Source organism: Odocoileus virginianus, chromosome 2 (assembly GCF_023699985.2).
Source record: "Odocoileus virginianus isolate 20LAN1187 ecotype Illinois chromosome 2, Ovbor_1.2, whole genome shotgun sequence".
Classification (NCBI taxonomy): domain Eukaryota; kingdom Metazoa; phylum Chordata; class Mammalia; order Artiodactyla; family Cervidae; genus Odocoileus; species Odocoileus virginianus.
Genome location: NC_069675.1, coordinates 25,117,947 through 25,145,688, shown reverse-complemented (window position 1 = coordinate 25,145,688; position 27,742 = coordinate 25,117,947). Strand labels below are relative to the sequence as shown.

Here is a 27,742-nt window from a genome sequence, read left to right as displayed (position 1 = left end):
AAGTTTTTTCATATTTTGCTCTAATTTTCCACAGGCAGAAACTTAAATGACTTGCTCTTTTTTCAAAACTCATAGAATGTTTAAAAATGAAGTCTTAGGCGAGGGTGGGATGTTTCAAAAGAACAGCATTGAAACATGTATATTATCTAGGGTGAAACAGATAACCAGCTCAGGTTGGGTACATGAGACAAGTGCTCGGGCCTGGTGCACTGGGAAGACCCAGAGGGATCGGGTGGAGAGGGAGGTGGGAGGGGGGACTGGGATGGGGAGTGCATGTAGATCCATGGCTGGTTCATTTCAATGTATGACAAAAACTACTGTAATGATGTAGAGTAATTAGCCTCCAACTAATAAAAAAAAAATAAAAAAAATAAATAAAAATGAAGTCTTGATTCTTAAGTTTTTGCTGTTTGTGAAGACTAGGTTATCACACAGAAGGAACTAGATATTTCATTATGAAGGAAATCTGCCGGGTTTTTTTCCAATAACCTTCCTCTCCCCCTGTAATCTTACTTAAGTCTGTTGACATTATGAGAAATCTGTCACACACTGACAGAGAACATCTTAAGGTCGACAAAAGAGACAGAATTCTCCCTATTTAACTAAGCAAAAAAGTTTGTTGATTTGTCACTTTTGACAAAGATCATACATTTGTACATTTTTAATCATTGTAGCCGTGTACTAGACTGTATATGTGCATCCTGTCATCTTTCCAGAGTCTACTGCTTATAGTTGAGAAGTTTTTAATGAAGTGTGGTTTTTCTTTTCTTGTGTTTCAATAGGTAAGGACTTTCTATGGTTTAAACTTCAAAAGGTACAAAAAGGTATATAGAACGAAGTCTTTTCACTTTTGGTCCACATTTACCCTGGTCCTTTCCCTGGAGGCAGTGTTTGGAATACTTGCTTTAGCAGCAAATAAAAAGTTTTAAATATTTTCATGAATTCTGTTTAGTATGTTCATTACTTTCTACTTACTTTTACAGAAGTAAATGGTGACTGGCAAAGAGCTGATGCTGTCTGGAATAAAATGCAAGAAGAAAATATTATTCCTCGTGAGAAGACATTAAGGTTATTAGCAGAAATCCTTAGGAACAATAATCAAGAGGTTCCATTTGATGTACCCGAGGTAATTTGTTTTTAACTATAAGCATAACAGATTTTGTTGTCGGTAGAAATTTAGGTTATAGATTAACCCAGCTTTACATTGAAAAGGTTGCTGTATTTACCACTTTTTCTTTAACTGAATAATTTTGTTTTTAAGTTGTGGTATGAGGAAGAAAAAGATTCCCCAACTTCATTACCCTCACCTGTAGAAGCTAATCTCCAGAAAGAGCTATTGAATGCCTGCCGCAGGAGGAGAAACAAAGGTAAACATGTACACTGGGGTCTTCTTTTTGATAGCAGCGTGGGATCTAAGCCCAGCAAATTAGTAGTGATTTAGGAAGAGATGGAACTTATATTGTATATATTAATTATTTTCTTTCATTTAAGGTAACAAAGACATTTTGGTACAATTGGAAAAATTTAAATGTCGACTCAGTAGTAGGTAATTAAGGAATCACTCTCATGTTTATATTAGATGGAATAACAGCTTATGATTTATAGATGTCCTTGAATTTTGAGATCAGTAATGAATTATTGAGAAATGAAAAAACTCAAGATTTCTATAATTCATTTTAAAATACTTAAGCCATAAAATATTTAAGTCAAGAGTCATTTGTTTAAAGGTTAAACAGATCAGGAAACATGTTGCTTATTTGATGTAAGCAATGAGTATATGGTGGGGGTCATTATACTATTCCTTAAATTTTTCTGTACACTTGAAATTTTTCATAATGAAAACTAAAGTAGATGTCATTTTATGAAAAATTGCACTTTGAAAATAACATGATCATGAATTTTTTTTGGCAAATATATTTGTTACATATTTTGATTTTATGTGAAAGCAAAAAATGATTAGGACTTTAACCTTCATACAGAATCTCTGCTTAATATCTCAAGGTTGTAGGCTGGATAAGAGACCCGTTTCTTGCTCTTCTTCCCTTTTTATAGTGGTAATATTTCCAGAAGGTGTGCCTACCTCTATTATGACTACTTTAAAATTTCTATGACTATCTTGAACCCTCTGATACAAGCTTAACTTTCACATTCTAGTTGTTTTCATTTAGACTTCATTGTACTCTTCCCAGATCGTACACTACTTCCATTTTCTTCACTTAAGTTTTCTACATAGAATGCTTCTCTTATCTCTAATTTCTCCAGTTTGTGTGTACATTTCCAAGTATGCTTTATGATAATTTAACCATTATGCAGCAGATTTTTTTTTATTCTAGTATTGACAGTTTTGAGTTCTCTTCAGTAGAAAGCCATCAGTTTAGAAGTTTATAGAACCTCTTAACTTTTTTTTTTAAGAATATTAAATTTTTTATTGATTACACATGATAATAGATGATACACAAGCTTCATTCCCATCTATAACTTTATCGGTACCATAATTCAATTTAGATATATTGCATAGGATATGCCAACAATCATTAATAACCAAAAAAGAACTCCATGACTTTGCACAGGTGACCCTTTTAATGGTGAACTCCAGGTCACAACACAGTCAGTAATTATCAGTTCAGCTACACCAAGGTTCTGAAGACAATAGCTTCTCCACCAAAGCAGGCTGTAAATAAATTTCAAATGTAACCTGACATCACCCTGAAGGAATTCTAACTTCACAATGTTGGAGTAGTTTACCAAAATGGCTTCAGAGTAGACTAACATCACACAGCACCTAAAAAAAAAAGACATTTACTCAGCATCATGAACAGACTATTGGATTTAGCAATCAACAGCATGGGTGCCAAAAAAAAAAAAAATCTACATTAAAACCCTTTGTTGGAATGCTTTACACTTTCCACAGAAGAGAAACTAAAATAACTTGTTATGCAATTAGTCACAAGTACAGTTCTTAAGTTTTTTTGCCCATGCACGTGAGTATTGTCTAAAACATGTCGTCTTTGTAGCAGCTAGGCCCTGCCACCACTGTGCTTGGCTGAGTTCACAGATCTGTAACCTGTAGCTTCCCTGTCACTTCTCTGGCTCTCCTCTCCTGCTAAGCTTTGTTTCCTGGCCGTAGTTAAAACCCTCTGCCGCTGCCATAGCTACCGCTGCTGCTAGAACCACCATAGCCACCTTGATTTCATGGTTTGGCAAAGTATTGGCCTCCACCACCATACGGGCCAGAACTTCTGCCTCCGAAGTTTCCTCCTTTCATGGGTCCAAAATTTAAAGATTGATTGTTGTTAATTGCCAAAATCATTGTAGCTTCCGTCACCTCCAAAATTGCTCCCATCATTATCAAATCCATTATAACCATCCCCACTGCCACCATACCTGCCACCATGATGGCTGCACCAAGGCTGCCTTGACCACTGAAGTTTCCTCCACAAACGCCACCAGACTTTCCAGAACCAGTTTGACCTCTCTGGCTGGATGAAGCTCTGGCCACGTCTTGGTTAGACAGGGCTTTTCTCGCTTCACAGTAGTGGCCATTCAGTGTGGTATTTCTGAATGACCAGTCTCATCTACGGAGTCACGGTCAGCAAAGCCTCTCTTTTTGCCACTGCCTCGGTCATTCGTGATTGCAGTCATTTCAGTTTTCCCACACCGTTCAGAATAATCTCTCAGGTGATGTTCTTCAGTGTCTTCTTTAATGCCGCCAACAAAAACTTTTTCACAGTTTAGTGGGCACCAGGTCTTTGAGAATCTTCTCTTGAGACGGCCCTCTGGTCCCACAACTCCCGTCCACCTTGTGTGGCCTTGCATTCATGGCCACATCCACCTCCTGCACCGCGGCGTATGTGACAAACCCGGAGCCTCTGGAGCGCTTGGTGTTTGGATCCCTCATTACCACAGTCTGTGCGCGTTCCCCATTGCTCACAGTGGCTCCTCAGACTCGCATCGGTTGTTTCAAAGCTCAGTCCTCCGATGAAGAGCTTCCGGCTCTTTGGGAGACTCTGACTTAGACATGATGAGTGGAGAGGGGGAGACTTCAACGATGCTTTCTCGGCGGTGTCCACGGCAGAAAGGAGTAACCTAATGAACGTATCTCCCTCTTAATTTCTTACCTAGAAATTCTGTGACAGATTTTGTGACACTGATACACAGTGTCTGAAGTAGGAATTAAGCTAAACTTTTAAGCTTTCTCAATCATACAGAAAAACTTTATTCTTTCTGAGTTACTTTCTTTTGCTGCATATTCAGTCTAAATACATCCTTGAGTCTTTCGCCATGGATCTCTTAAACCTAAAGTTCATTATTATTGATACTGTTTAAATATTCTAGTGGAATTTTGATTTAACTGAAATGAAAGTACAGTTAGTGTATACTTCTTATTTTAAGATTCCAGAGCTCCATATATTGCCTTTTTTTAGTTTTTATTTAAGTAAAAACATCTAACCAGTTAACTAAATATAATGAGGTATAAATATAAAGATATACCCCTGCTGCAGTTTTAATATACCATATGCATTTATCTAGTTGGTTTCATTCTGTTAATTTAAGAGGTTTTAGTTACTTTTGTGTAGAAATGCTTGGCAAAATGTGAATACTTTGAAAACTGAATTCAAGACTACAATTTTAGAAAACAACTAGTAAGCTTTTCTATATTACGTTGTTGATCTTAAATACTCAGATTGTACTTTCTGTAAATTTTCACTTAGCAAAGTAGTGAACCTATTGTATATGCTTGTTGGGATGTAGCCAGTAATTACAATACATCATAATTTCTAAGTTTCCTTTAAAGAAAAATATATGCATTATATACTGAATGATAGAGTCTGTCTTTTCTTAGTTAAGATACAAATATTAGTGTCATATCTTTTTTTCTTGTTTTCTCAGAATTTAACTTGAAAGGTTAAGTTTTTGGTATTGTCTCTTCAGTTTAATTGAAGGGCTAGTTCATGCTCCCATAATTTCTAAACACAAGCATAATTTCTTCTTGGGTTTTCTTTCTTTCTTTCTTTTTTTTTTTTTTCTGATTGTTTAGAAACCTCTAAAGTAGCACAGAATATTCTTCTGAGCTTTAATATCATGTTCATCCCTAGTTATGTGTTCTGTATTTCTTTACATGAAGCTTTATATCCATAAAAGGTCTTGAGTGATAGTTCAGTTATGCCCCACCTTTTTTGTGACTTGTTTATACACAACAGAGTGTGGATTATAGTTTCAGTTGGATGTTTATAGCCAGACAATTTTATTTCAGAAAAGTAAGTGACTGAAAAGTGTAGTTACTTCTCTTTGGGTAACATCTTTTCATTCACTGACAGTTATTGTGAACAAGTGAAATAAAACTGTTAATCAGTCAAACAAATGTTGCTTAGTTTACTTGTTAGATATCTGTATATTTGAAAATTGTATGTTTTTGTATAAGTCCTGTCGTAGCCAAATAATTTGATCTCCTAATTTTAGAATTATAGGCTATATTCACTTTAATGCTATTGTGTTGAAATGTTAACCATAGTAACCACCCACTTATAGATTAAAGATAGCTTTAAAATGAATCTTTTGCTCCCCTCAATCTAAATTATACCCCTGGTTTATTTGGACTTTAACACACATTTTACAGTTTATTTTGAAACTGGGATCTTTTGACAAACAAATTCAGAAGAGCTGTGTTCTGTTTTTATTGGCATGAAAATAATTTATTGACTTTAGAGAGCTAGTATGAAAAAATCATTGTAAAAGGAAGCCCTTTCTTTTACCATCCACTGGAATTAAGTAGTAGTTTCCAAAACTGTCCCTTACTTTTTTAAAGATTAGAAGAGTGATACCATCTGCTTACTTGGTCAGTATGTATCTCTGTAGAGTGGTATACTAGGTGAATATTAAAAGAAGCAAAAATATGGGGGAGTTGGGGCTTTGCTTCAGGGCTTTTCCCCCTCCTTTTTGCCATTTCAGAATAATGTCATCTCATTTTTTGTTTTTCTTCATAGATGCATTTAATATTTTCCTGACAGCAAAAAAGCAAAACATTGTGTTTGACAATGAAGCTTATGCCAGGCTTATAAACTTACTTTTGGTGAAGGATAATTCTACGCAAGCAATGCAAGTGAAAGATTTGTAAGTATCAGTTCATTTATTAAACTTCACACTCAAAAAACCTATCATTAGGATTTTTCTAATGATGTATTATAGTAGCAGTTGCTTAATTGTCAACTACCCATAGAAATTATATGAAATGCTTTTCTAATTTTAAGGGGGTTTTTGAACTACAAAAAATAGAACTTTTATTTGTCCTGCACACTGCAGTATATTTTATTTTACCTTATAGAACCTCACAACTCATGTATGCTATTCATATACAGAAAAGTAGTTTGGTTTTTTGGGGGGAGGGTTCTAGTTTGTTTTATAGGTATCTGTTTTGTTTCTTGTTCAGCAGCTCAATCTGTGTACATTTTATGGTGGAAGCAGCCTAATATATGAAGGCATCAAGGGTTTTGAACTTAGGCAAGGCTTTGAATCGTACTTGAAAGCCCTTTGGAAAATTTCTTCCTATCTCTAAACCTCAGTTTTTCTTCTCTGTAATGAAGTGATAATAAATCTTGTATTAATTGTTTCTTCTAGGCATTGAAAGACATAGGGTGAAGTAGGAAAAAATATATGGTGCTCAGCACATTTTAAATACCCTTTCTCTGTCCCTTGTTGTTTTGTAACCTGTTTGGTGGTGTTGTAAGTGGTAATGGTTTTGTCTCTCTGGCTAGTTCCCTAGAGTAAAATACTTTTTAAATCAGAACAAGTAAAGCTTTCTTCCTTGATGTGTTAGTTAATTGACTCGGTTGTGTTATTCCCAAGGAATTAACTTCAGAAGTTAAGTAAATAATCAGAAAGGGCTGAGAAAGGAGTGGATCAAGGTTACCTGCTCTGGAATGTAGACCTGTCCTGTTAATGAGTCAATAGCTCTATTTTTCAATGGCAAAAGTCAATGTTTTCCTTGTATATTGTAAGTTTTAAAATGATGTTTCCTGGCTAGTTTTTGGCCTTCAAAATTTTCAAGTTGCAGCACTTTTGGAATATTAGGATCCTGAATAGAAGACTGATATTTGCCATTCTTGGAGTTCACTGGAAAACCTGATGTTAATATTAGTGTCATGTTAAAGTTATGCACCATCGGGCCATATTTACTGTTTATGTTTTGATACATTTTGAAAAATATGTTGTGTGTGATTATACTTGTCTATGGAAATATATCTATTTCTCTGTATATACACACATGCTGTGTGTATGTGTGTATATATATTCATAATACATACATATAAGTGCTATGTATATGGATATACCCATACATCATATATATCTATGATCTTGAATCATTTGTATATCTTGATATTGAACAGTCACACTAAGACTTAAGTTTAGATTCTTTATGCATTATGTCTCATTTGTGTGTTTACTCAGTTGCTGTTAATAATTAAATTATCTATCTCAGGAATACTCAGTTATATCCTCAATTAGTGACTTGAAAAATTTGACATTGAACAGCTTCCTGTCATCTACAACCATTGAAGACATCCAGGAAGTGCAGATTTTTTCCTAAAGTTACTTTTCTCAAAAAAGTAATGTCTAAACACTATCCTCAATTATCAGAGGTATTTTTGAGGCAGCAGGGATTTGGGAGGAAGCGGCAGCAGGAAAAGAAGGGGGACATTTTGTGTTGAGAATTGGGTATTGAGAATTTTGTGTTGAGATTATCTGAGGAGATGGAAACAAAGAAAGAAAACTTTTTCAAAAGTCTTTTAAGCGTGAGGTTGGCCACAAAGGCCTCTGAAATACTTCCAAAAGCACAGATTCTAATTCTTTCATTTTAACTTGGCTACTTCTTGAGTGGTGAACCTCACATTCTGGTAGCACAGATTCCTCTCCACCCACCCCAGAAGTTCTGACTCACCTGATCTAGGGTAGGGCCCAAGAATCTGCATTTTACTAGACATCCCAGGTGATTCAAGAATCTTGTGTCTTAAACATTTTGATCATGTGCCATTCTCAGTGAGCTGCACCACTGTATGATATGTGAGTATATTATAAAACATATTCCAAAAATAGAAATTTTTCAGAGAATAAGATTTAAAAATAGAAACAAACGTTTTCTTGCCTCACCCTAGAGCATTCTCACAGTGTGCATACCTCTTACTGAAGTCCCCTGGTCTAGAATAGTTTTTCAAATTGCATTTGTAACCAGTTAGTAGATGATGAATTCTATTCAATGGGGCAGAATCAACATCTTTTTTAATGAATAGAAAACATCAAAGCACTCCATGTAGTAAAGATATTTTGTGAATATTTGCTCTCTGTTACATGTGTGTATGTATATTAGTGTGCTGGTTTGTAGTGTAGCACATCATTTTTTGCCATGTCTGACTGAGAATCTTGATCAAACAAGTGTGAAAGCTGTTGACCCAGAAGGCACAACCCATCTATTTCCACTTACGTCCACAGCCTGTAAAATGTAGGTTTATCTTCTTTCCTCCCGTCCCTCTCTAGATCTTCACGAAGCCTTGCTGCACTCCTGAGGTCACTTTCATCTTCACTGTATTACTGTTTGGGGAGTGTTTTGTAGATGCCTTCCCCATGTAGTTGTGTGAGCCAAAGAGAATCCTAGGTGCAAAGCTTTCGAATGCCCAAAGGCACTTAATCTGGGAATCTGTACACATCCTTTTCCTTGAACCAATAAAATGTTGTATCTAACTATGAAGAATTGTATCTTGGGTTAGATTTGCATTGGGTAGTTTTGAAAATACCTCTGGACTGGGAATTCAGAAGTGGAAGTTAGAGTTCCAGTTCTCTCTTAGTAAAGGAATGTCCTGTAACCTCCCTCGATTTGTTTCCTGGTTTATTACCAACATTCCACTAGGTCATCTTTTCCACTTGCAGCTCTGCATCAGTGAACAGAATGAAAAAGAATTGTTGCTTTTTTTTTTAAGAGCCATCATTATTTTAATATGGTATGACCAAATGCGCCACTATAGCCAGTGGCTGTACCCCAGGATTATTTTGGCACTGTTACTCTCACATTACTCCATAAATAGCAGTCTGTTATAGTTACCTGCATGATGCCACTTGTTCGTTCTTAAGAGCAGTTGTTTCCCCTTTGAACTAATGCAGTCATTGTTTTTGCTATACCTTTGCTGTCTCTAGTGTGTTAAAGATTCACTGACTACTTACTAATGAGATTTCTTCAGTTTGATTAAGAATAGGTTATTTAACCTTCCTGACAACTAATGGAACCTCAAAAGTAACAAATGCCTTTAAAATTTTTGAAAGAATGATGTTCTTTCATTTTTAGTTAGAAATACATTTCTACATGTTTCAAAATAAAAATTAGGTATAGTGAATTGTTTCAGAGGAGGGGAACTACTTATTCATAAAACAGGAAGGGTTATATAAATTGTTCTTGTAGATCTTTGTTAACACTGAGCTGTATAGTTAGGGAATTTGAGAATCATGTGGTGATAGCTCTGCTTTATCTTTGGAGAATAGCACTTTATTTTCTTTTGTTCATACTAGCTTTTTTATTCTGTCTAAAAATAATGTTAAATCAATCACTGATGCTTTTTACTGGATTGGCCAGTTTTTCTTATCCAAAGTAAGATAAATTCTGATCACTGCCTAATGCCCCATGTGCGTGTTATGTAAGTACAATCCATAAACCAGTCATTGCTCTGAAATCTCTAAGATGAAACTTTCCCTGTGATATTATCTTCTTTGGTTAAGACAGATTAACTTTTGCAGTTGATTGTAAGTTAAAAGATTGATACCCCTTTCTCTCTCTGATTTTTTTTTTTTTCCCCTTTGTTTTGGCAGCTCTAAAAATGAAAATGTCTAGAATTCTGTGCTGTCCAATCCAGTAGCCACTAACTATAACTGCCCACTTTAAATTACTAAAATTAAATATAATTAAAGTTTCCATTCCTCCACCACAGTAGCCAGTGGTTGGGTGACATGGATAAAACATATTCTCATCATCACAGTAAGTTTGATTTGACATCTCTGTACTAGGTTTTTGTCCAAAAGGAAAGATCAGAATTAAGAATCAGAGGTAAACTTCGCTTATTTTATTGTATTAGTGAATCCATCGCAAAGTTACCAGTACCCTTTGTAGTTTTTCTCCCTTTGTCAGTTTGAAACATTTTGGTTGTGATTGGTCAGTTTCCGTATGTAAAATATGTATGTATTCAGCATATAACAGACCTGGGGAGAGTTTTCTTCCTATTTATCCCGAATTTCAAATTTGTATTGAATACATACCTTCTTGAGATAGGAAGAAATTATTAAAAGAAAAATATTCTGTGTTTTTCAAAAGGTTTGACATCAAGTGTGGTGTTAGAAGTTTTGTTACCTTGGGGTTTTAATGAATTTTAGTTAATATTTTCAAGTATCTATCGTATAATACATGTAATAATGTTGGCATAAGAAGTGAGCTTAATTTTAATAGTGTCTCCTTGTTTATTTAATCATGCTAGAGATTGAGAACGTAAATCCTTTATTTTCTGCAGTTTATGGTCTCATGCACGAGTTGTTGACTTAAGTGCTTTGACAGATGGGACAAAGGAGACAAGTCGAACTGAGCAGTGGGTGCTTTGGTGGGATTAAGAGGATCGTCGGAATAAGAAAATCCTGCACCCGGGAACTGCGGGGGGGAACCCCAGAGGCTGGAAGTGACTGAGAGGATGGGCACATCACAGTGTTTTGGAGGATTTTCTTGGGATTGATGAGAATAATTTAGCAGTGACCCTGCTTTTCTCGCAATCTGCTCAGCTTAGATGTTCATGTCAGCAGGCCAAGGTTGTTAGCAGCCAGACCATCACTGGGCTTGAGAAGGCAAATGGCAATTGCTTTTGCTCCTTCTGACCTTTGTAGATTTCCTAATCGGGAGACGAACCCCAGGGGCATTAAGAATGCTGAATTTCAACACAGGAGATACACACAGTGTAGCAGACAGATCATCTCTGGCTAGGGCTTTTTTTCTTCTTTTTAATAAATCATGTAGGTTTTAGTCATAAGCAAGTTTTGTTCTTGAGTTTTAAAAAGTTGGGGGATTTCAAATTTAAGGCTGGAACAAGATTGTGTGAAATTTTACATTTTACTGTAACCATGGTTTTAGTTTCAGTAGGTTCACCTTTAAAAACTATGTATCTAGATGACAGAAAATTGAAAATTAATCAACTGAATGAGATGGTGTTAGTAATATGGCTTAGTTTATATTTAAAATATAAAGTGCTGAAAATAAATGCTCATTTTTGTTGCTGAAAGACTAGTTTTACATTTTATAAATTACGGTGAGTGTAGGGAAAAAAGGGAAAAGTATCCCGCTTAGGATACAGCAGAACAATGCAGGGCATGCAGTTATTTTAGTCATCTAATATGTCAGCATTCAAGAATCTGAACCGATTGTTTAAAAAAAATCTTGTACTTTGTTTCTTTTGTTGCTCATTTCCAACTTTGTCATCTGTCAGAATGCAAAAAAAAATTATCCTTCTATAACCATTGACAGGATAACACAAAAGCTGTCTCCAGGTCGATATTTTGCAGCAATATTTTTAACATACGAACAGTAGTTTTTATAATTTCACCTTGGTGCTCAACCATTTATTATCGTATCAGAAGCATGTCAGTAATTCCTTTCTAAATGTCTGCTTCTTTTAGCGCTGAGACCCACATCAAGGGCTTCACACTGAACGATGCTGCCAACAGCCTCCTCATCATAACGCAAGTTAGGCGGGATTATTTGAAAGGTATGTCACAATGCTTGACCTTTACGTCACATTAATGCCTCTGCAGATTTTTCTTGTAACGCCCTTCGAATACTTGGATAAAGGAGTCCATTTAGCAAATTACCTGCTTATCAAGAGCCTTTTGTGGTAGCTGAGAGACGTAAATTACTGTACATGCATTTATAATACAGCTTGAATATGAATGTACTTGTCATTTGACCACTTAGTCCAGTTTCCATTCCATTTAACACAAGATGGGTTTTCTTAAGATGAATCACAGCTCTTCAGACATGCAAAATTTGTGTTCCAGAACGAGAGAAAGTACAGGCTTTCAAGTGCTTTAAAATTCACAGCACAAGTCATTTTTTTGCTTTGGAAATTAACATACTTTAGAGCATCTGAAACAATTCCCAGCAGTTGTTTCTTGCATATTGTGTTGGTTGTGTGTGAGATAGCAAATGAGTTAAATTGAGTGTTAAATGTGTGGGATTGTGCACCAAATGATTATAATATTGATTTTTAAAACTTAATCTAATACTTTTTTAATAGTTCATAATACCAACAGCAGTAAGATACCATGTTTATTTGGAGTTTGGAGTTTTTAAATGAATATTAAGAGGATAACACCAGAGAAACTGGAGATGACTTTGGGGAGGATTGGGACATGGGGCTATTTGCTTGGCAGAGGCTTTTTATGGGTTTGCAGAGGGATGGATATGGATGGGATGGGCTTATGAATGAGCTCCCAAGGGGCAAAAATGGTGAAGCTCTTAAATTTAGATAAGCATCTGTTCACATTTAATTTTACATTTGAGTTTTAGTCAATACAGTAATACCACAGTTTTTGCCGATATAGCAAAACCTTCTTAGGAACTCTTTAAGGAAGGTTGGAACAACTTTTTAACTGTTAAATATGTGTATTACCTAGTTTTTTCCTCAGTCTTTGAGAATGGTGTTATTCCTCACTTACATGCTTATAATAGAATTTCACATCTCTGAAAGTTGCTGTCTAATTGTGCAACTTTAATGTTACCTGTAGTGCCTAGAGGTATTGGTAGATGTCTTCCTAATTAGTGAGGACTGAATATGTAAGTGGTGATTTCTGCCTTTGCAGAATTGCTGCTTCAGTATTACATAGGCAGGACCAGCACATTAAACAGCCCAGCCTTTAGTCAAACGGAGTGTTGGAAGGTTTGCTATTAAAACTCTAAAAGCTTTCATTTTCAGTAGCAAAGGCTTTTGGGCAAGTTGCATTTTAAATGCAGAAATGATAAACAAGTTTTTTCTACTATTTGTATTTTTCTTTTATTTTTTTGGCCATTACACACAGCGTGTGGACTCTTAGTTCCCCAACCAGGGATTGAACCCCATGCAGTGAGAGTGTGGAGTCTTAACCACTGGACCACCAGGGAAGTCCCTGATAAACAATTTTAAAACATCAAAAAATTAAATTTGCTCCCCATATCAATAAGCTAATTTTTATAAAAAGTTTGTATTTCTGTAGACATGGAGATCAGGATAAAATACTTTTTTTAATTTCAAGGGGTTGCTTTTTGAGCTGACTCTGATCAGTGTTTTATTGACTGCTACCGTACTTGTATGTTAGGTTATCCTGTGAAAACAAGACTGATATAATTTCACATCTGTTTTCATCGATTCAGTTGGAGACTGACTGAGCACAGAAGCCATGAGCCCACTTTCTGTGCCTCCCACTGACTGATAACCTCCGGTGGTCGTTGTCGAGGGCAGAACGGTGTTTGCGCTATCCATATTACCTTATTTTTGCTCCATGGCTGACTAGAGCTCCCAATTAAAAAAAATTTTTTTTAGGTTTCTTTTTCTCAATTCCATCTAAAGCAGGAAGAAAAATAAAGCCAATTCAGTCTTAATCTAATTTAACTAGCTTATGCTGTTGTGGAATATTAATAGCTGATACATCACAACTTGGCAATATAACGAGTATCACTTGGGGTGGAGGGTGTGGGTGGGAACCGCTTTTGATGTCTCATAAGTCATGAACTGTACAGAAGGCAAATTCTGTATGGGAATATGATTTCAGTCCCAAGATCCCCTGCTTCCTTTGGGTAGACATAAGGTGATCTGTTCTCAATCCTCCACTCTTTGACACACATGTGTACCCATAGATGCAGGCTCCAGTGTGGTTTAAGTTCTTGGGTTGGTGTCTAACAGTATGACCTTAAAAAAATTAAGGAAATTATTTAAATTATCTGTACCTTAGTTTCCCACATATAAATTTGGTACCTCAGAAGGTTAGTTGTGAGTGTGACTGCTTAATCGGTGTCTGGAGTGTAGTAAGTGCTCAACATATGTAATAAAAGCTGATAAATGCTAGTTACTATCATCAACATCATTATCTTAACTGTTATTTGATTTACTTGTAGGAAGATCCTTCTTAGCTGACAGTATTGCTGGCTAATATGAATATTCCAAAGTTGATTATCTGTGTATGACCACCAGTTAAGATTTTATCAAGCTTATTTTCTATAGGTGAAATTTTTTATTTCCTGTATGTTCATATATATCTGTAAAATTTTATTGAATATACCTTTTAACCTTTTTTTCCCTTTTCCCCATTTGAGAATCACTGATTTAAAGTACAGATTTGGAGTAATAATAAATTTTTTACTCAGTAATAAGTACTAAATTCATGATGTCTTTTATCGTATCACTTTTAATAGCATGTTTAATTATTACCCTTTCCCTATTCTTCTGTTAATGATGGACTGTTCTTATTTGGAAAGCTGCTTTGAGAGTCTTAGTTTTGTGTAGGTTGCATTGCCTTAATTGCTAGAAAGCCATGAAGTTTTCTTTGGTAGCAGTGATTGTCATGTTAAGTATTACATGTTCCCTCCAGTCCATCACTGTATTTAGTATAATGATTTTGCTACTCTGGCACTTAAGTCAGTAACTCAGAAGGATATTCCATATTTATCCATACTTGTAAGTTGGATATTAAAAAAGAAACTCGCGTGGAGAATCTCCCTGGAATGTGATGAGCTTTCTTTTCTCTGAAAAATCAGTGCAAGAAAATATCTGCATGGTGTTTTATCATGTAAAATAAATTTGTTGCTGTGTGAGCTGAATGTTCCAGGTTGGCTGTTCATCTTGTATGATCAAACCTTTTTGGATTAGAAAGAGATACTATTTTCAAGAAAGAATCTTTGGGCTATTAGAAGATTTTGATAATCATGAATCTTTTGAGTGTAATAAAATCTGGGAAAGTGTGAATGCCGGTAAAAGTTACATAGTTTTGGAAAGTCTTTAATTTTTAAAATTCTTCCTTATTTATATTTCTCTGAACTTGTCAACTTCCTTGAAATTAGTCACTAAATGTTGTCCCTGAATAGAACCTGCTTTCTATCAGTAACATTTGCATTCTATGTGTGACTTAAAGAAGAAATTTCTCTGTCTCTGATGTAGTCAAATAATTTTTTTTCAGGTTTCACATAAAATATTAATATTTTCTGTAATATAGAATAAAAGTATTCATAGATTTTGTGTATAGTCATTTGGTGCTCATATTTAAAAGCTAGTTCTCAAAATGCATTGTCAGTACATTTCATATAAGAAAAACTCTGTCGCCTGCTTTTCTGTTGTAGATGCTCTGACAACACTAAAAACAGCCTTAGATCTGGACCAGATACCTTCTAGATTAGCAGTGACCCGCCTTATTCAGGCATGTGCCTTGAAGGGTGATACAGAAAGCATACATGACATTCAGAAGTTGGTAAATGGACTCGAGGATTCAATTGGACTTTCCCGTATGGTTTTCATCAATAACATTGCTTTAGCACAAATAAAGAAGTGAGTATCTTCAAACTTTTCCTCCACTGTACCCACTGGAAGGAACATTATCTCAAATACCACTTTTTAAAAACTAGGCAGGCTATTAGAAACCATATCAACTGTAGAGAAAATAGTGATGCTAGTTGCTGCCTATTTTGTAATTGTCAGGGAATAATTTTGTGTTATAAAATATGTTTTAGCTGTAAATTGAATCGTAAACAACATTGATCAAAATTTTCAAATTCATAAAATTTGCCCCACGGTTGGTAACTTTTCTCATTCACACATGCCAGGCACTTGTTGAAACACATTTTTACGAAAGTGAAAAATAAGTTCATTTGAATGTCAGCAACATTTGAAGGTGACACTCTGCCAGAACATCATGAAATGGGGGGCCCAACAAGCTTGTTAAAAATACGCATTTCTGTTTTGTCCACCCTCCTATTCATCCACCCCTGTCAATACACACCTACACAAAAGGAGGCATTTACAGGTGATTCTCTTACCACCATTTCTAGATTCCTTACTGAGAATCACTATTCTAGAAATAAATTGATTGAAATAATTTGAAATAACTTGATTTTTATTAGCCTCACTGGTGAAGTTAAAGATTCATGGGGGTAATTATGGAATTGACATTCTTCATGCTTTTAGGGGAAAAAAATGTTCTTTAGCAATTAATCTTAATTACATGTAATGGGTTGTTACTAAAATGTCTTATTGGCTTTTACAGGGTTTTTTGTTTTTTCCTCTTTGTTTGGACAGAAGTTGTTTTGTTTTTCCCCCTTTTAAAACTGTTTCCCCATATAGAAGTTTTAACTTTCCCTTTAGTAAGAAAATGTGATTATTATTTTTAAGTTAGAAGATTCCAGAAAATTATTCAAGAAAGATCTGGATGAATTTTTAAATGTTACCATATAATCAGAATTTTATATGATGTGGAGATGTTTTTATTCACTATCAAATATAATTATTAAATCTCTAAAACCCTTAAGAAAAATGTAATGGGGTTCATTTTTAGAGAATTCTTGTTTAAGGTGATAATTCCAACATAAAGTTGATTATTTGGATTTGGAGTACCATAGCATAACTGTGAAGTATCAGTTAAAGAGCACCTTACCAAAAAGTTGGTCATAAAGATAATTTCCATCATAAGTTGTTTAATAAGGCCATGTAACTAATTTTTAAAGAATGAAGTATGAAGATACTTTGTTCAGAGAACTTTGATATAAATTGAATATTTTTCAAATGTTATATGTTACCTGACAAGAACAAATTGTTGTGACTGTGGGTTGAGAGACATGAAAATGTACCTTTTGCAGATTTCATCAGCATTTTTAAGAATCCTGAGATTAACATTATCTTTACCTCATGCAGTAGTGACCAGTTGTAGATTATAATGCCAAAGTTATAAAGTATAAAAGATTGCATTTTATATCCAAATAGCTGCAAAAACAAAACTTTGAAATACAATAATTTTTTAAGTTACTGTCTTTAATTCTTCTCTGTGTAGTTGTTTGTTCTTTTCTCTTGAGCAGTGTTTTAAAATAAGCAGCTACTTCAGTTATTTGTTGCAGCATAAAGCACCCAGTGATTGCCTTTGCCACGTAAATATAATTTGGTTCAGCTTGTGTAATGTTTTTTATCTGGTTAATTGTAAATATATTGTCTTTTTTTCCCCTAAAGTACTTGCATGTGTAAATACTAAACAACCTGTAATGAAACTGCCTGCAACATTAATATAAAAGCAAATATTTCTTTATAATTTATTTTACTTTCTTTTACAGTAATAACATAGATGTTGCAATAGAAAGCATTGAAAATATGCTTACTTCAGAGAACCAAACTGTGGACCCTCAGTACTTTGGCTTAGCATACTTATTCCGAAAAGTCATAGAGGGACAGTTGGAACCAGCACTTGAAAAGAGTAAGTTAGCTCTTCTGGTCGAAGAGCAAAGAAGCACTTTCCCTAGCCTGTCTGGCCTGACTGTCTTTGGTGAGTGAGTTAGTTATACCATTGTTTAAATGAGAGAGTTTTCTTACTTGTCTTCTTTTTTTTCAGTAAGCATCATGGCGGAGAGATTGGCCAATCAGTTTGCAGTTTACAAACCTGTAACTGATCTTTTCCTTCAGCTTGTGGATTCAGGCAAGGTGGATGATGCCAGAGCTCTCCTACAGGTAATAACCCACCACATGTGGAGCAGTGAGGCTCTGTGAAGTGTGTGAGGTCAGCCGAGAAATTACTAGGGTTAGGTATGTGGTGGAAGACCGGAAGTGAAGTGCAACACTGCTAGCACATTTAAATTCAACGTGAATCAAGGTTACATGACAAGGACTGGATTGTATGTTATAGGTTGCTGGTTTTATAGATGCCAAATTGGACTAGAAATGTCTTTAGAGTTAAATGGGGGTAGAAAGAGACATGTTTTGCCAAAATGATTTAAAGACAAATGTTTCCGTGCAGATAGGTATTGCAAACAATTCCTTTGATTTCCTAGTTTAATTTCTCCTGCGCTCTAAATGCCGTGCGTCACCATGGCAACACAGTTTGCAAACAAAAAGTAGGAAATGTTTGCTTTTCAAGTACCGCTTCTCTTGAATACTCAAACACTCTTGGTGCCTTATTCAAGATTTATTAAGAGTCAAATTTGCTTTCTATTCACTTGTGTGTCACAGACACATTAAATGACAAATGCAGGTCTCTGTGGCCCGCACTCTCAGTTAAATTAGCAATCTTCAGGGAAGGAGACAACTGCATTCATGCCATTTTAACAGCACTAAATATAAAGCGGCGCCAAGTGCCGACAGAACGGTGGGTGATCGGAGCTGCCACTGGTAATGTACACAAACAGGCACCGCCAGGGAGCCCCTTCCCAGCAGGTGGCAGTCAAACAGTCACCGTGATCCCGCCAGCGGCTGTGTTTGTGTAGACTCCCTGTGTCAGATTGAGGCTGGGACCAATTTCTGATAGTAAATAGTATTACATTCACTTACGTTTTTGCTAGCTGTGACACACCTTAGGTAGCAGATAGGGAAGGGGAAAGTGAACTCACCTGCTTGTGATCCTGAAAAGTCATCCAGTTTGAGAGTGGGATCCAAGCCATTTGTAAAAGGAATTCCTGAGAAATTTCTCTGTGTTAACAGTTTTGTGAAAAGTGTAAATTGGCTCTGCCTCTAAAGCTTTTTTTACTTTTGTTCCTGGAGAGAGAGAAATGCCAATTATTTGAGAATTTTCTTGTATACCTTTTTTTTCTTTAAAAAAATTTTTTTTGAAACCGAAATGGCAATTTATGATGGGGATTCAAGAATCTTTTCATTGTTCTAACTTCTTGCCTTCTATGTTAAAAGCTTTATCTTGAAAAGAATAAATTCGCACGTTTTATCTTTGTACAGTACATACCTAAGTGTACCTACTCAGGTATATGCATGTCTAGCTGAGTATTCATTCAACTGTGACACATTATTACAATAGCTCTTTAAAAAGATGCACTTGGTATTTCATTTACAAGCTTTTTCTGAGCCATGGTCATCAAGGCTCTTCTTGGTAGCCCAGGGTGGGAGACACTGGGGATGTGATGACCGCCCCCAGCTGCACGTACCCACAGCAGCCTGTCCAGAGCTCTTTGTGACAGCCAAGTGTTGCTGCAACATCATTTCTTTTCATTTTTATTCCTTCAATAGACTGGTTTCAGATGGTAAACCCTTTACCCATTCTTTGCCTGCCTGTCAAACAGTTAAAGATTATTCTTACTGTAGTGAAGAATACCTTATTGGCAGATGTCGAAAGCATCCGTTTATAGTGTAAATGTTCTGTGTGTCCCCCAAAGTTCTTTTTATGCTAGTCATTTTAGTATTGACAATGTTTTAAAGCTTTGAAAGAGCAATGTGCTTTTAGAAACTTAAGAGAATGACATCTGCGATGAATGTAAACTAAAATACTGTCTTGCCATATTTGATTTTACTATAGCATCTAAGATGGGATAGACACTTGATTTATCTGGTCTGTCATATAAACTTTTTTTTTTTGAGTTTAACTTTTGTCTCTTTCTCAAGCACTGGCTGTCTGTTGCAATGAAAGCCTTTTATAAAATAGAGAGATTGAAATCAGTCCTTTTGTATGCATAAGTGTAGGTAATTATACTTTAAAGAGAACTTGCTTTGTACATTTTAATTTTTATAAAGAAACGAGCAGTTATCTCCCTGACACCTTATTAAATGTATAATTAACCTTATGATCCCTAGCTCACTTGTGAATGCTTGGCAGTATAATTGGAGAGGCATAGTGTTTCTTTTTTCCCTCTTTCTTAGCAGTCCTAAACCTTATTCTGTGGTTGTTGAAGCATTAGTTTAATTTTTCCCTTTTCATTTTAAACAAACTTTATACTTGCAGTGCCAAGGACAACATTCACAAAAGCTTGGCAGAGCTTGCACTTGTTTTCTTTTTTTGCTTTGAAAAAGTGGTTGACTGTTAGGCCTTCCTGTTAGTAATGATATATTACTATATTATTGTGAACTTTCTTAATTGGAAATATTCACCTTGGTCCCTGTGTTTATCAAAACCGTCACTTACTGAATAATGTTTCGATTTTTAGAGGTGTGGTGCAATTGCTGAACAAATCCCGATTTTCTTGGTGTTCTGTATTAGGAATTCTCAGAGATCAGGAAAGGTAAGGTGCTGTACTTGCTTCCAAGACATTAATGCTATGAGATAGTCTTGATCAAAGGTATTGAGTATCATAGAAGAGCTTTTTGATTCAGGACCTTTTCTAAAAATGCTATAGAGATTGAACACTTGCTGGCCTGAACTTGTTTACTTTTTTAGATATTGATGCAAAGTCAATTCTGGCTCCTTGGTTGTATTGGAAATGCAAAACAGGTTCATGCAGTGCATTGAGCCCTAAGAAAGGACCCTTAGGAATGTAAGATACAAATCCCATTGCTTGGGTCACTGGGTGAGTTTCAGAGTGCAGAACCTGAGGGAGATACCTGCTACAGAGCGTCTCCTGTCGGGTGACTCAGGGAGAAAGCATGAGATTCTTTATCTTATTTATACCAAAAGTATATGAAACAGAACCAAGTCTTACTGATGTTTATTTTTTTTAAAAGAAAAAGAATAAAAGCATATTTCAAAAATGTCCTTTTAGATTTGATTTTACCTGTGAGTGGGCCCCAGAAACCCTGTTCTTAGGTTATTTGGGCACATTATGAAGTTTTAAACTGAGCACCAGTTATGTTTGTTTTATGTGAAACATTTAGGTTGTTTCCAACTCCGGAAACTAATTTTCCTTAATTTTCACATAAACACACTTAAAATATTTACCTAATTGCACTTTTCTCTCTGATTCATGTATTTAGTTACAGCAGGCATCATTTAGGAAATACTGAGTTGCCCTTTTTTTATTTTCTATGAGATAATATAAAATTATGTATATTTACATATATCCTACCACTCATTACCTGTAAATGTTAAATCATCCCTAGATTACTTACAATACCTAATACAGTGTAAATGCTATGTAAATATTTGCTGGCACCCAGCAAATTCAACATTTGCATTTTTGGACTTTAAAGAATTTTTTTTTTCTTCTGAATATTTTTGGTCCAGGCAGGGTTGGTTAAATCCACAGACTTGGAATCCACAGGCTACAGAGGGGCTGACCATACTTAGAGATACAAAAGGGAAATAGTCCATTAAATTGAGAAGGCAGTTCTAACTGTACTGTTGTTAAGTTTTTATGATATAATGTCCATATGTCAGTGTCATATTTCACTGTTCTTTTGAGTTGTGGTGATGTTACCTATATTTAATTTCCTAGGCACCAGCTATGAAGTCTTTGTTAGAGTTGATTCCTGAATTAATTGACAAAGAAGAAGCATACACTTGCCTCATGAAAAGTTATGGTAATAAGTCTCATGTTACTGCATTATTTAAGTGATTTAAATATTTGTAGTATAGTCAATAAGTCTTCAGCTCAAAAGCAGTAATCCTAAATATCAGATAATTGCTTATGGTATAAATTATTTAGCTTTAGGATATGTTTTAAAACTATATTTAAGGGGGTTCTCTGATGGCTCAGTGGTAAAGGATTTGCCAGCCAATGCAGAAGACAGGGGTTTGATCCCAGATCTGGGAAGATCCCCACATGCCATGGGCATTAACCCTATGTGCCACAACTATTGAGCCTGTCCTCTAGAGCCCAGGAGCTGCGACTGCTGAAGCCCGTGTGCCCTAGAGCCTGTGCTCTGCAACACGAGCTGGAGAGTAGCCTCTGCTCGCCACAACTAGAAAAAAGCCCGTGTATCAACAAAGACCCAGCACAGCCAAAAAAGAAAAAAAAGAAACGGAAACCCTGTATTAAAAAAAATCTGAAATTATTCTTAGAGGTTAATGTAAACCATCTCTGAGCATCTTCTGAGGGGCCCTGCTTTGTTGAGTTACAATCCAGATTCCTGGAAAGACTTAGAAGTCCACTTGGGTGTACATTCTGGGAACCAGTCCTACTCCTCCAAGGGCCTGCCTGCCACCTGAAATACAGTGCAAAATGGCTATATGTTTAAGACTTCACTTGCCTGTTTGCTCCTTCAGTGGCCTACCTAGCTACTCTTGGAAATAGCAAACACCTTAATTAAAAAGTGGGCCCCAAGGTTTTACCTGAAGTCACAGCTCTGAAATTGTAGCCTTTTAAGCAGTTTTCTTCCCTGGTTGCCAGGCGACCACATGTGGAAGGGAACCAGTCTAAAGTTTCCTCAGTAATTAAGATGAATGTCAGCATTTGTAAGTTATGATCAGCTGTCCATCTGACACCCGCTGATATGTTCACTTGAGCCAAAGGGTAAATAAAGAGTTGCTTTGTGGATTTGATTGTTGACAGGACACCACACTTAGCAATCAGAATTCTCCATTTTTATGCCCTTATGAGTGGAACATGATATATGTCGAAATAGTGCTATAATCATAAACTTCCTTAAGGTTACATTTGCAGAATTAGCAGGTATTTGTAATATGTAAGATGAAGTAATATAAAACAACATGAAGTTACTACTAAATTGCATGACAGTTGGGAGGGAGGAGAGCAGGGAGATCAGGAAGTAAGGAAAGAGAAGATAGGAGAGTTTTGGGAGCAGCTCCCTAGAAGATGGTAGAGCTTGGGTTGAGCCCTTGCCAGTGGCAGGAGAAGGCTTTGGTCTCTTAGGGACAGGAGCAAAGGATTTACACAGAGGAAACAGACTTCACCCAAACTAAAGATCTGTTCAGCTTCAGTGAGAGGTGTAGAATCATCCACAGTCCCTTTAGGGAGATCCTTGATTCCCTAAATGAAGGATCAAGAATCTCACATCTCACATCATCCTGGAGGCTCACCTTAGTGCTGGTAGAGTTGGGATTAATTATTCAGCATCAGTGTAGGGTAGATGTTAACAATCTAATGCAAGATTGAAGAGTCAGATCACCAACAATTCTTAACAGAGCCTGTATAATTTCTTTAGTGAACTTAAAAATATTTGCATATCAGCCACAAGTAGAGAGCCAGCTAAACTTAGCTCCTAGGCTGCTGCATCATCCAGTTACATGAAATATTAGTGTAGCTTGTTACACAGAGGTATGTAGTTTTTAAATGTATGTTAATAATGTATATAAATTTGGGGGGATCACTAGCTAACTATATGCCTCATTTGCATATTTTAGAATAGGAGAATATATTGAAAGTCTTTTGGTGTTGTTTAAGCACCTTATCTTGATGTAGACACAGACTTCCACATTAGTTATTTTACCTGCCCTCGTCACAAAAGTCACTGAATTAGCCTGATTTCAAAGTGTGGTTTTAAACAGAAGAAGATTGAATGGTATGTGCTGACCATTCAGTTGAAGACTTCTGTTTCTGGTCAGTTGATCTAGCATGGGTCTTTTAAAATAGCTGTGTTGTCATTTTCCTTCTCTTTCATAGTGGATAATGCTGAATGAGAGGTGTGGGGAAGGAAGACTGGATTGTAGATCCTGGATATGTTTTTTTTGTTGAAGGTAGTTGAGTATTGGTTTCGTTTAGGATAAAGGAATCCAGGAGTCCATGAATGGCTAAGTGTTTGGCAAAAACAAGAAGGTAGGTTGACTTTATCTATGATTAATATCTTTTTTTTCTAGTCTTGGACAATGATGTTGCATCTGCTAAAGCACTATATGAAAGTTTGGCTGCAAAGAATGTAAAATTCAATGATCTGTTTCTAAAGCGTTACGCAGTTTTGCTGAAGAATGCTGGAGAGTCTGTCCCTTTCACTGAACCTCCTGTGAGTATTTCTTAATTAAGAGGGGGGGAAATACCTCTACAGATTTGTGTATGCTTCATAATAATGTGTGAAAAATAAGGTGAATACTTAATTACATGAGGATTAGATCTCTGTGAAGGACCCTCCAGGGAGGGCTTCAGGAACTAAAGTTATGCTACGGGTCTGGCTGCCACAGGACACAGCCCTCTGGGACCGAGGTTTAAAATACAAGGTCAATCTCAGACCTTCAGCTGTAGGTATGAATTTATCAAATGTCCTTGGGGCAGTTCTCTCTTCATTTCAACTTGAAATAGGATTTAATGGCCTGTATTTCAATAGCTAAGCATATTATGTCACTGCTAATTACTTGTTCATTTCCATTTTTAAATAAGTTGATTTTTATTTCTTTATCTAGGATTTTTAATTGAAGTATAATTGACATAGCATTATATTAATTTCAAGTGTACAAAATAATAATTTGATATTTGTAGATATTACAGAATAATCACCACAGTAAGTCCAGTTAACATTGGCCACCGTACATAGTCAGAAATTTTTTTTTCATGTGAAAACTTTGAAGATCTGCTCTCTTAGCTGCTATCAAATGTGCAGTACAGTATTATTAACTATATATATATGTATATTATCTCCCCATGGCTTACCCATCTTCCTCCTCCCCAGCTCCCACCCCTGCCTGCCTCAGGCAACCTTTAGGCAACCACTAATCTAGTCTCTGTATCCATGAGCTTTGTGTTTTTCAAATTCTAGATATAAATGAGATCACACAGTGTTTATCTTTTTCTGTCTGGATTATTTCACTTAGCACAATACTCTCGAGGTTCATCCTTGCTTGTTGTTGCAAATGGCAAGATTGAATTCTTTTTATGGCAGAATAATATTCCTGTGTCTTCCTGTGTCGGTCTGTGTGACATTTTCTTTATCCATTCATCCATCAGTGGACATTTGTTTCCTTGTCTTGGCTCCTGTTAACTCTGCGATGACTATGTGGGGAGTATATATCTTTTTGAATTTATGTTTTCTCTTTTTTTTGGATAAATACCCAGAAGTGGAATTGCTAGATCATATGTTAGTTTTATTTTGAATTTCTTGAGGAGCCGCCATACAGTTTTACTTAGTGGCTACACCATGACACCATTAACAGAAGCAGAAGATATTAAGAGGAGGTGGCAAGAATACACAGAACTGTACAAAAAAGATCTTCACAACCCAGATAATCACGATGGTGTGGTCACTCACCTAGAGCCAGACATCCTGGAATGTGAAGTCAAGTGGGCCTTAGGAAGCATCACTACGAACAAAGCTAGTGGAGGTGATGGAATTCCAGTTGAGCTATTTCAAATCCTGAAAGATGAGGCTGTGAAAGTGCTGCACTCAGTATGCCAGCAAATTTGGAAAACTCAGCAGTGGCCACAGGACTGGAAAAGGTCAGTTTTCATTCCAATCCCAAAGAAAGGCAATGCCAAAGAATGCTCAAACTACCACACAATTGTACTCATGTCACACGCTAGTAAAGTAATGCTCAAAATTCTCCAAGCCAGGCTTCAGCAATATGAGATGTTCAAGCTGGTTTTAGAAAAGGCAGAGGAATCAGAGATCAAATTGCCAACATCTGCTGGATCATCGAAAAAGCAAGAGCGTTCCAGAAAAACATCCATTTCTGCTTTATTGACTATGCCAAAGCTTTTTACTGTGTGGATCACAATAAACTGTGGAAAATTGTGAAAGAGATGGGAATACCAGACCACCTGGCCTGCCTCTTGAGAAACCTGTATTCGGGTCAGGAAGCAACAGTTAAAACTGGACATGGAACAACAGACTGGTTCCAAATTGGAAAAGGAGTACGTCGAGGCTGTACTTTATATTTGACAATAGTCACCCCGCTTATTTAACTTCTATGCAGAGTACATCATAAGAGACACTGGGCTGGAAGAAGCACAAGCTGGAATCAAGATTGCTGGGAGAAATATCAATAACCTCAGATATGCAGATGACACCCCCCTTATGGCAGAAAGTGAAGAGAAACTAAAAAGCCTCTTGATGAAAGTGAAAGAAGAGGGTGAAAAAGTTGGCTTAAAGCTCAACATTCAGAAAACTAAGATCATGGCATCTGGTCCCATCACTTCATGGGAAACATGTGGAAACAATGTCAGACTATTTTGGGGGGCTTCAGAATCACTGCAGATGGTGACTGCAGCCATGAAATTAAAAGAAGCTTGTTCCTTGTAAGGAAAGTTACGACCAACCTAGATAGCATATTAAAAAGCAGAGACATTACTTTGCCAACAAAGGTCCATCTAGTCAAGGCTATGGTTTTTCCAGTGGTCATGTATGGATTTGAGAGTTGGACTATAAAGAAAGCTGAGCGCCGAAGAATTGATGCTTTTGAACTGTGGTGTTGGAGAAGACTCTTGAGAGTCCCTTGGACTGCAAGGAGATCCAACCAGTCCATCCTAAAGGAGATCAGTCCTGACTGTTCATTGGAAGGACTGATGCTGAAGCTGAAACTCCAGTACTTTGGCCACCTGATGCGAAGAGTTGACTCATTGGAAAAGACCCTGATGCTGGGAGGAGTTGGGGGCAGGAGGAGAAGGGGACGACAGGATGAGATGGCTGGATGGCATCACCAACTTGATGAACTTGAGTCTGAGTAAACTCCGGGAGTTGGCGATGGACAGGGAGGCCTGGCATGCTGCAATTCATGGGGTTGCAAAGAGTTGGACACGACTGAGTCACTGAACTGAACACCATTTATGTTCCCACCAACAGTGCACACGGGCTCCTTTTTCTCCATATCTTCACCAACACTTGTTATTTCTAGTCATATTTTTACAATAGCCATTCTAACAGATAGGAAGGGAGATCCATCTCAGGGTGTTTTTTGTTTGCATTTCCCTGATTGGTGATGTTGAGCAGCTTTTCATGTACCTCTTGGCCATCTGTAGTTCATTTTTGGAAACATGTCTGTTCAGTTCCATTGTTGCTATTGAGTTATATAAATTCTTTGTATGACAGTTAACCCCCATCAGATATATACATTTGCAAATATTTTCTCCCATTCAGTTTGTTGCCTGGGAAATTTTGTTTTACTAGGCTTTGTTTAATAAGAGAAATTATATGTGCAGAATTCCTTCTAACTATTTCACTGAACTGGAAGTCGCTAAAACATGTTTATTTCAAACCTCTTAACCTTCCCAAGGGAGGTTGCAGAGTCTCCCAAGTGTCAACACCTGCATACACGGAGCAGGGGCTCTTGGTGCTTTGACTCTGGCTTGGGGGCTGTGGGATAGGTGATTTCATGAAGCAAAGCAGTGCTGAAGCCCTGGGGGAATGGCAGCTGTCATGGGCCCAGCGGTCTGTCCTGCCAGTTTGCAGTACTTTATGATTTCCAAGTTTTGTGCCATTATCTCTTGCTGGTAACTCTTATCTGTAACTTCCCTCCCTTTTTTCTTGTCTACAGGAGAGCTTTGAATTTTATGCAAAGCAGCTAAAGGAGTCAAAGGAAACCCATTTGTGAAGCAAGCCAGCACTATTTTATTTTGTGTGTACTTGTGATTCTGTGTCTAAATGTTATTTTTTAAATGTGTTTTAGATGACAAAATAAACAAATAAAAAGTGACTTTGTTTATGTACTTTTATTTATTCATAATGTTGATAATGTTCACCATCTTACTGACAATAACTGTGTATATTAAGTCACTAGACATTTTTGGGTTTTGCCTACACTGTAAATCTATGTTATTTTCTTTGAGGCTCCTGGTGTATGAGGCCATAGTTTTTCAGGGTTCTTCTCCCCATTGACTTTTCATATCCCCTGCTATTTTGTTCCTTTAATTGACTTGTCAATACTGTTTATCTGAAAAATTTTGGAGCCAGACGAAATGATGCTCAGTGGGCTT

General features: G+C 36.5%; 1 protein-coding gene across 1 annotated transcript in view; it reads left to right on the top strand.

Moving 5' to 3' along the window:
- The window catches only part of LRPPRC (leucine rich pentatricopeptide repeat containing), a 99,316-nt gene extending 71,854 nt beyond the window's left edge, over positions 1-27,462 (top strand). The window contains exons 28-38 of the mRNA XM_020878071.2: positions 984-1,126; positions 1,262-1,367; positions 5,985-6,111; positions 11,692-11,780; positions 15,380-15,584; positions 17,354-17,493; positions 17,629-17,744; positions 20,159-20,233; positions 21,383-21,467; positions 23,704-23,846; positions 27,304-27,462. Coding sequence (XP_020733730.1) covers positions 984-1,126; positions 1,262-1,367; positions 5,985-6,111; positions 11,692-11,780; positions 15,380-15,584; positions 17,354-17,493; positions 17,629-17,744; positions 20,159-20,233; positions 21,383-21,467; positions 23,704-23,846; positions 27,304-27,360 — 1,286 coding nt within the window. The 3' untranslated portion in view covers positions 27,361-27,462. The remainder of the gene's footprint in view (positions 1-983; positions 1,127-1,261; positions 1,368-5,984; positions 6,112-11,691; positions 11,781-15,379; positions 15,585-17,353; positions 17,494-17,628; positions 17,745-20,158; positions 20,234-21,382; positions 21,468-23,703; positions 23,847-27,303) is intronic.
- The last annotated feature ends 280 nt before the right edge of the window (positions 27,463-27,742 follow it).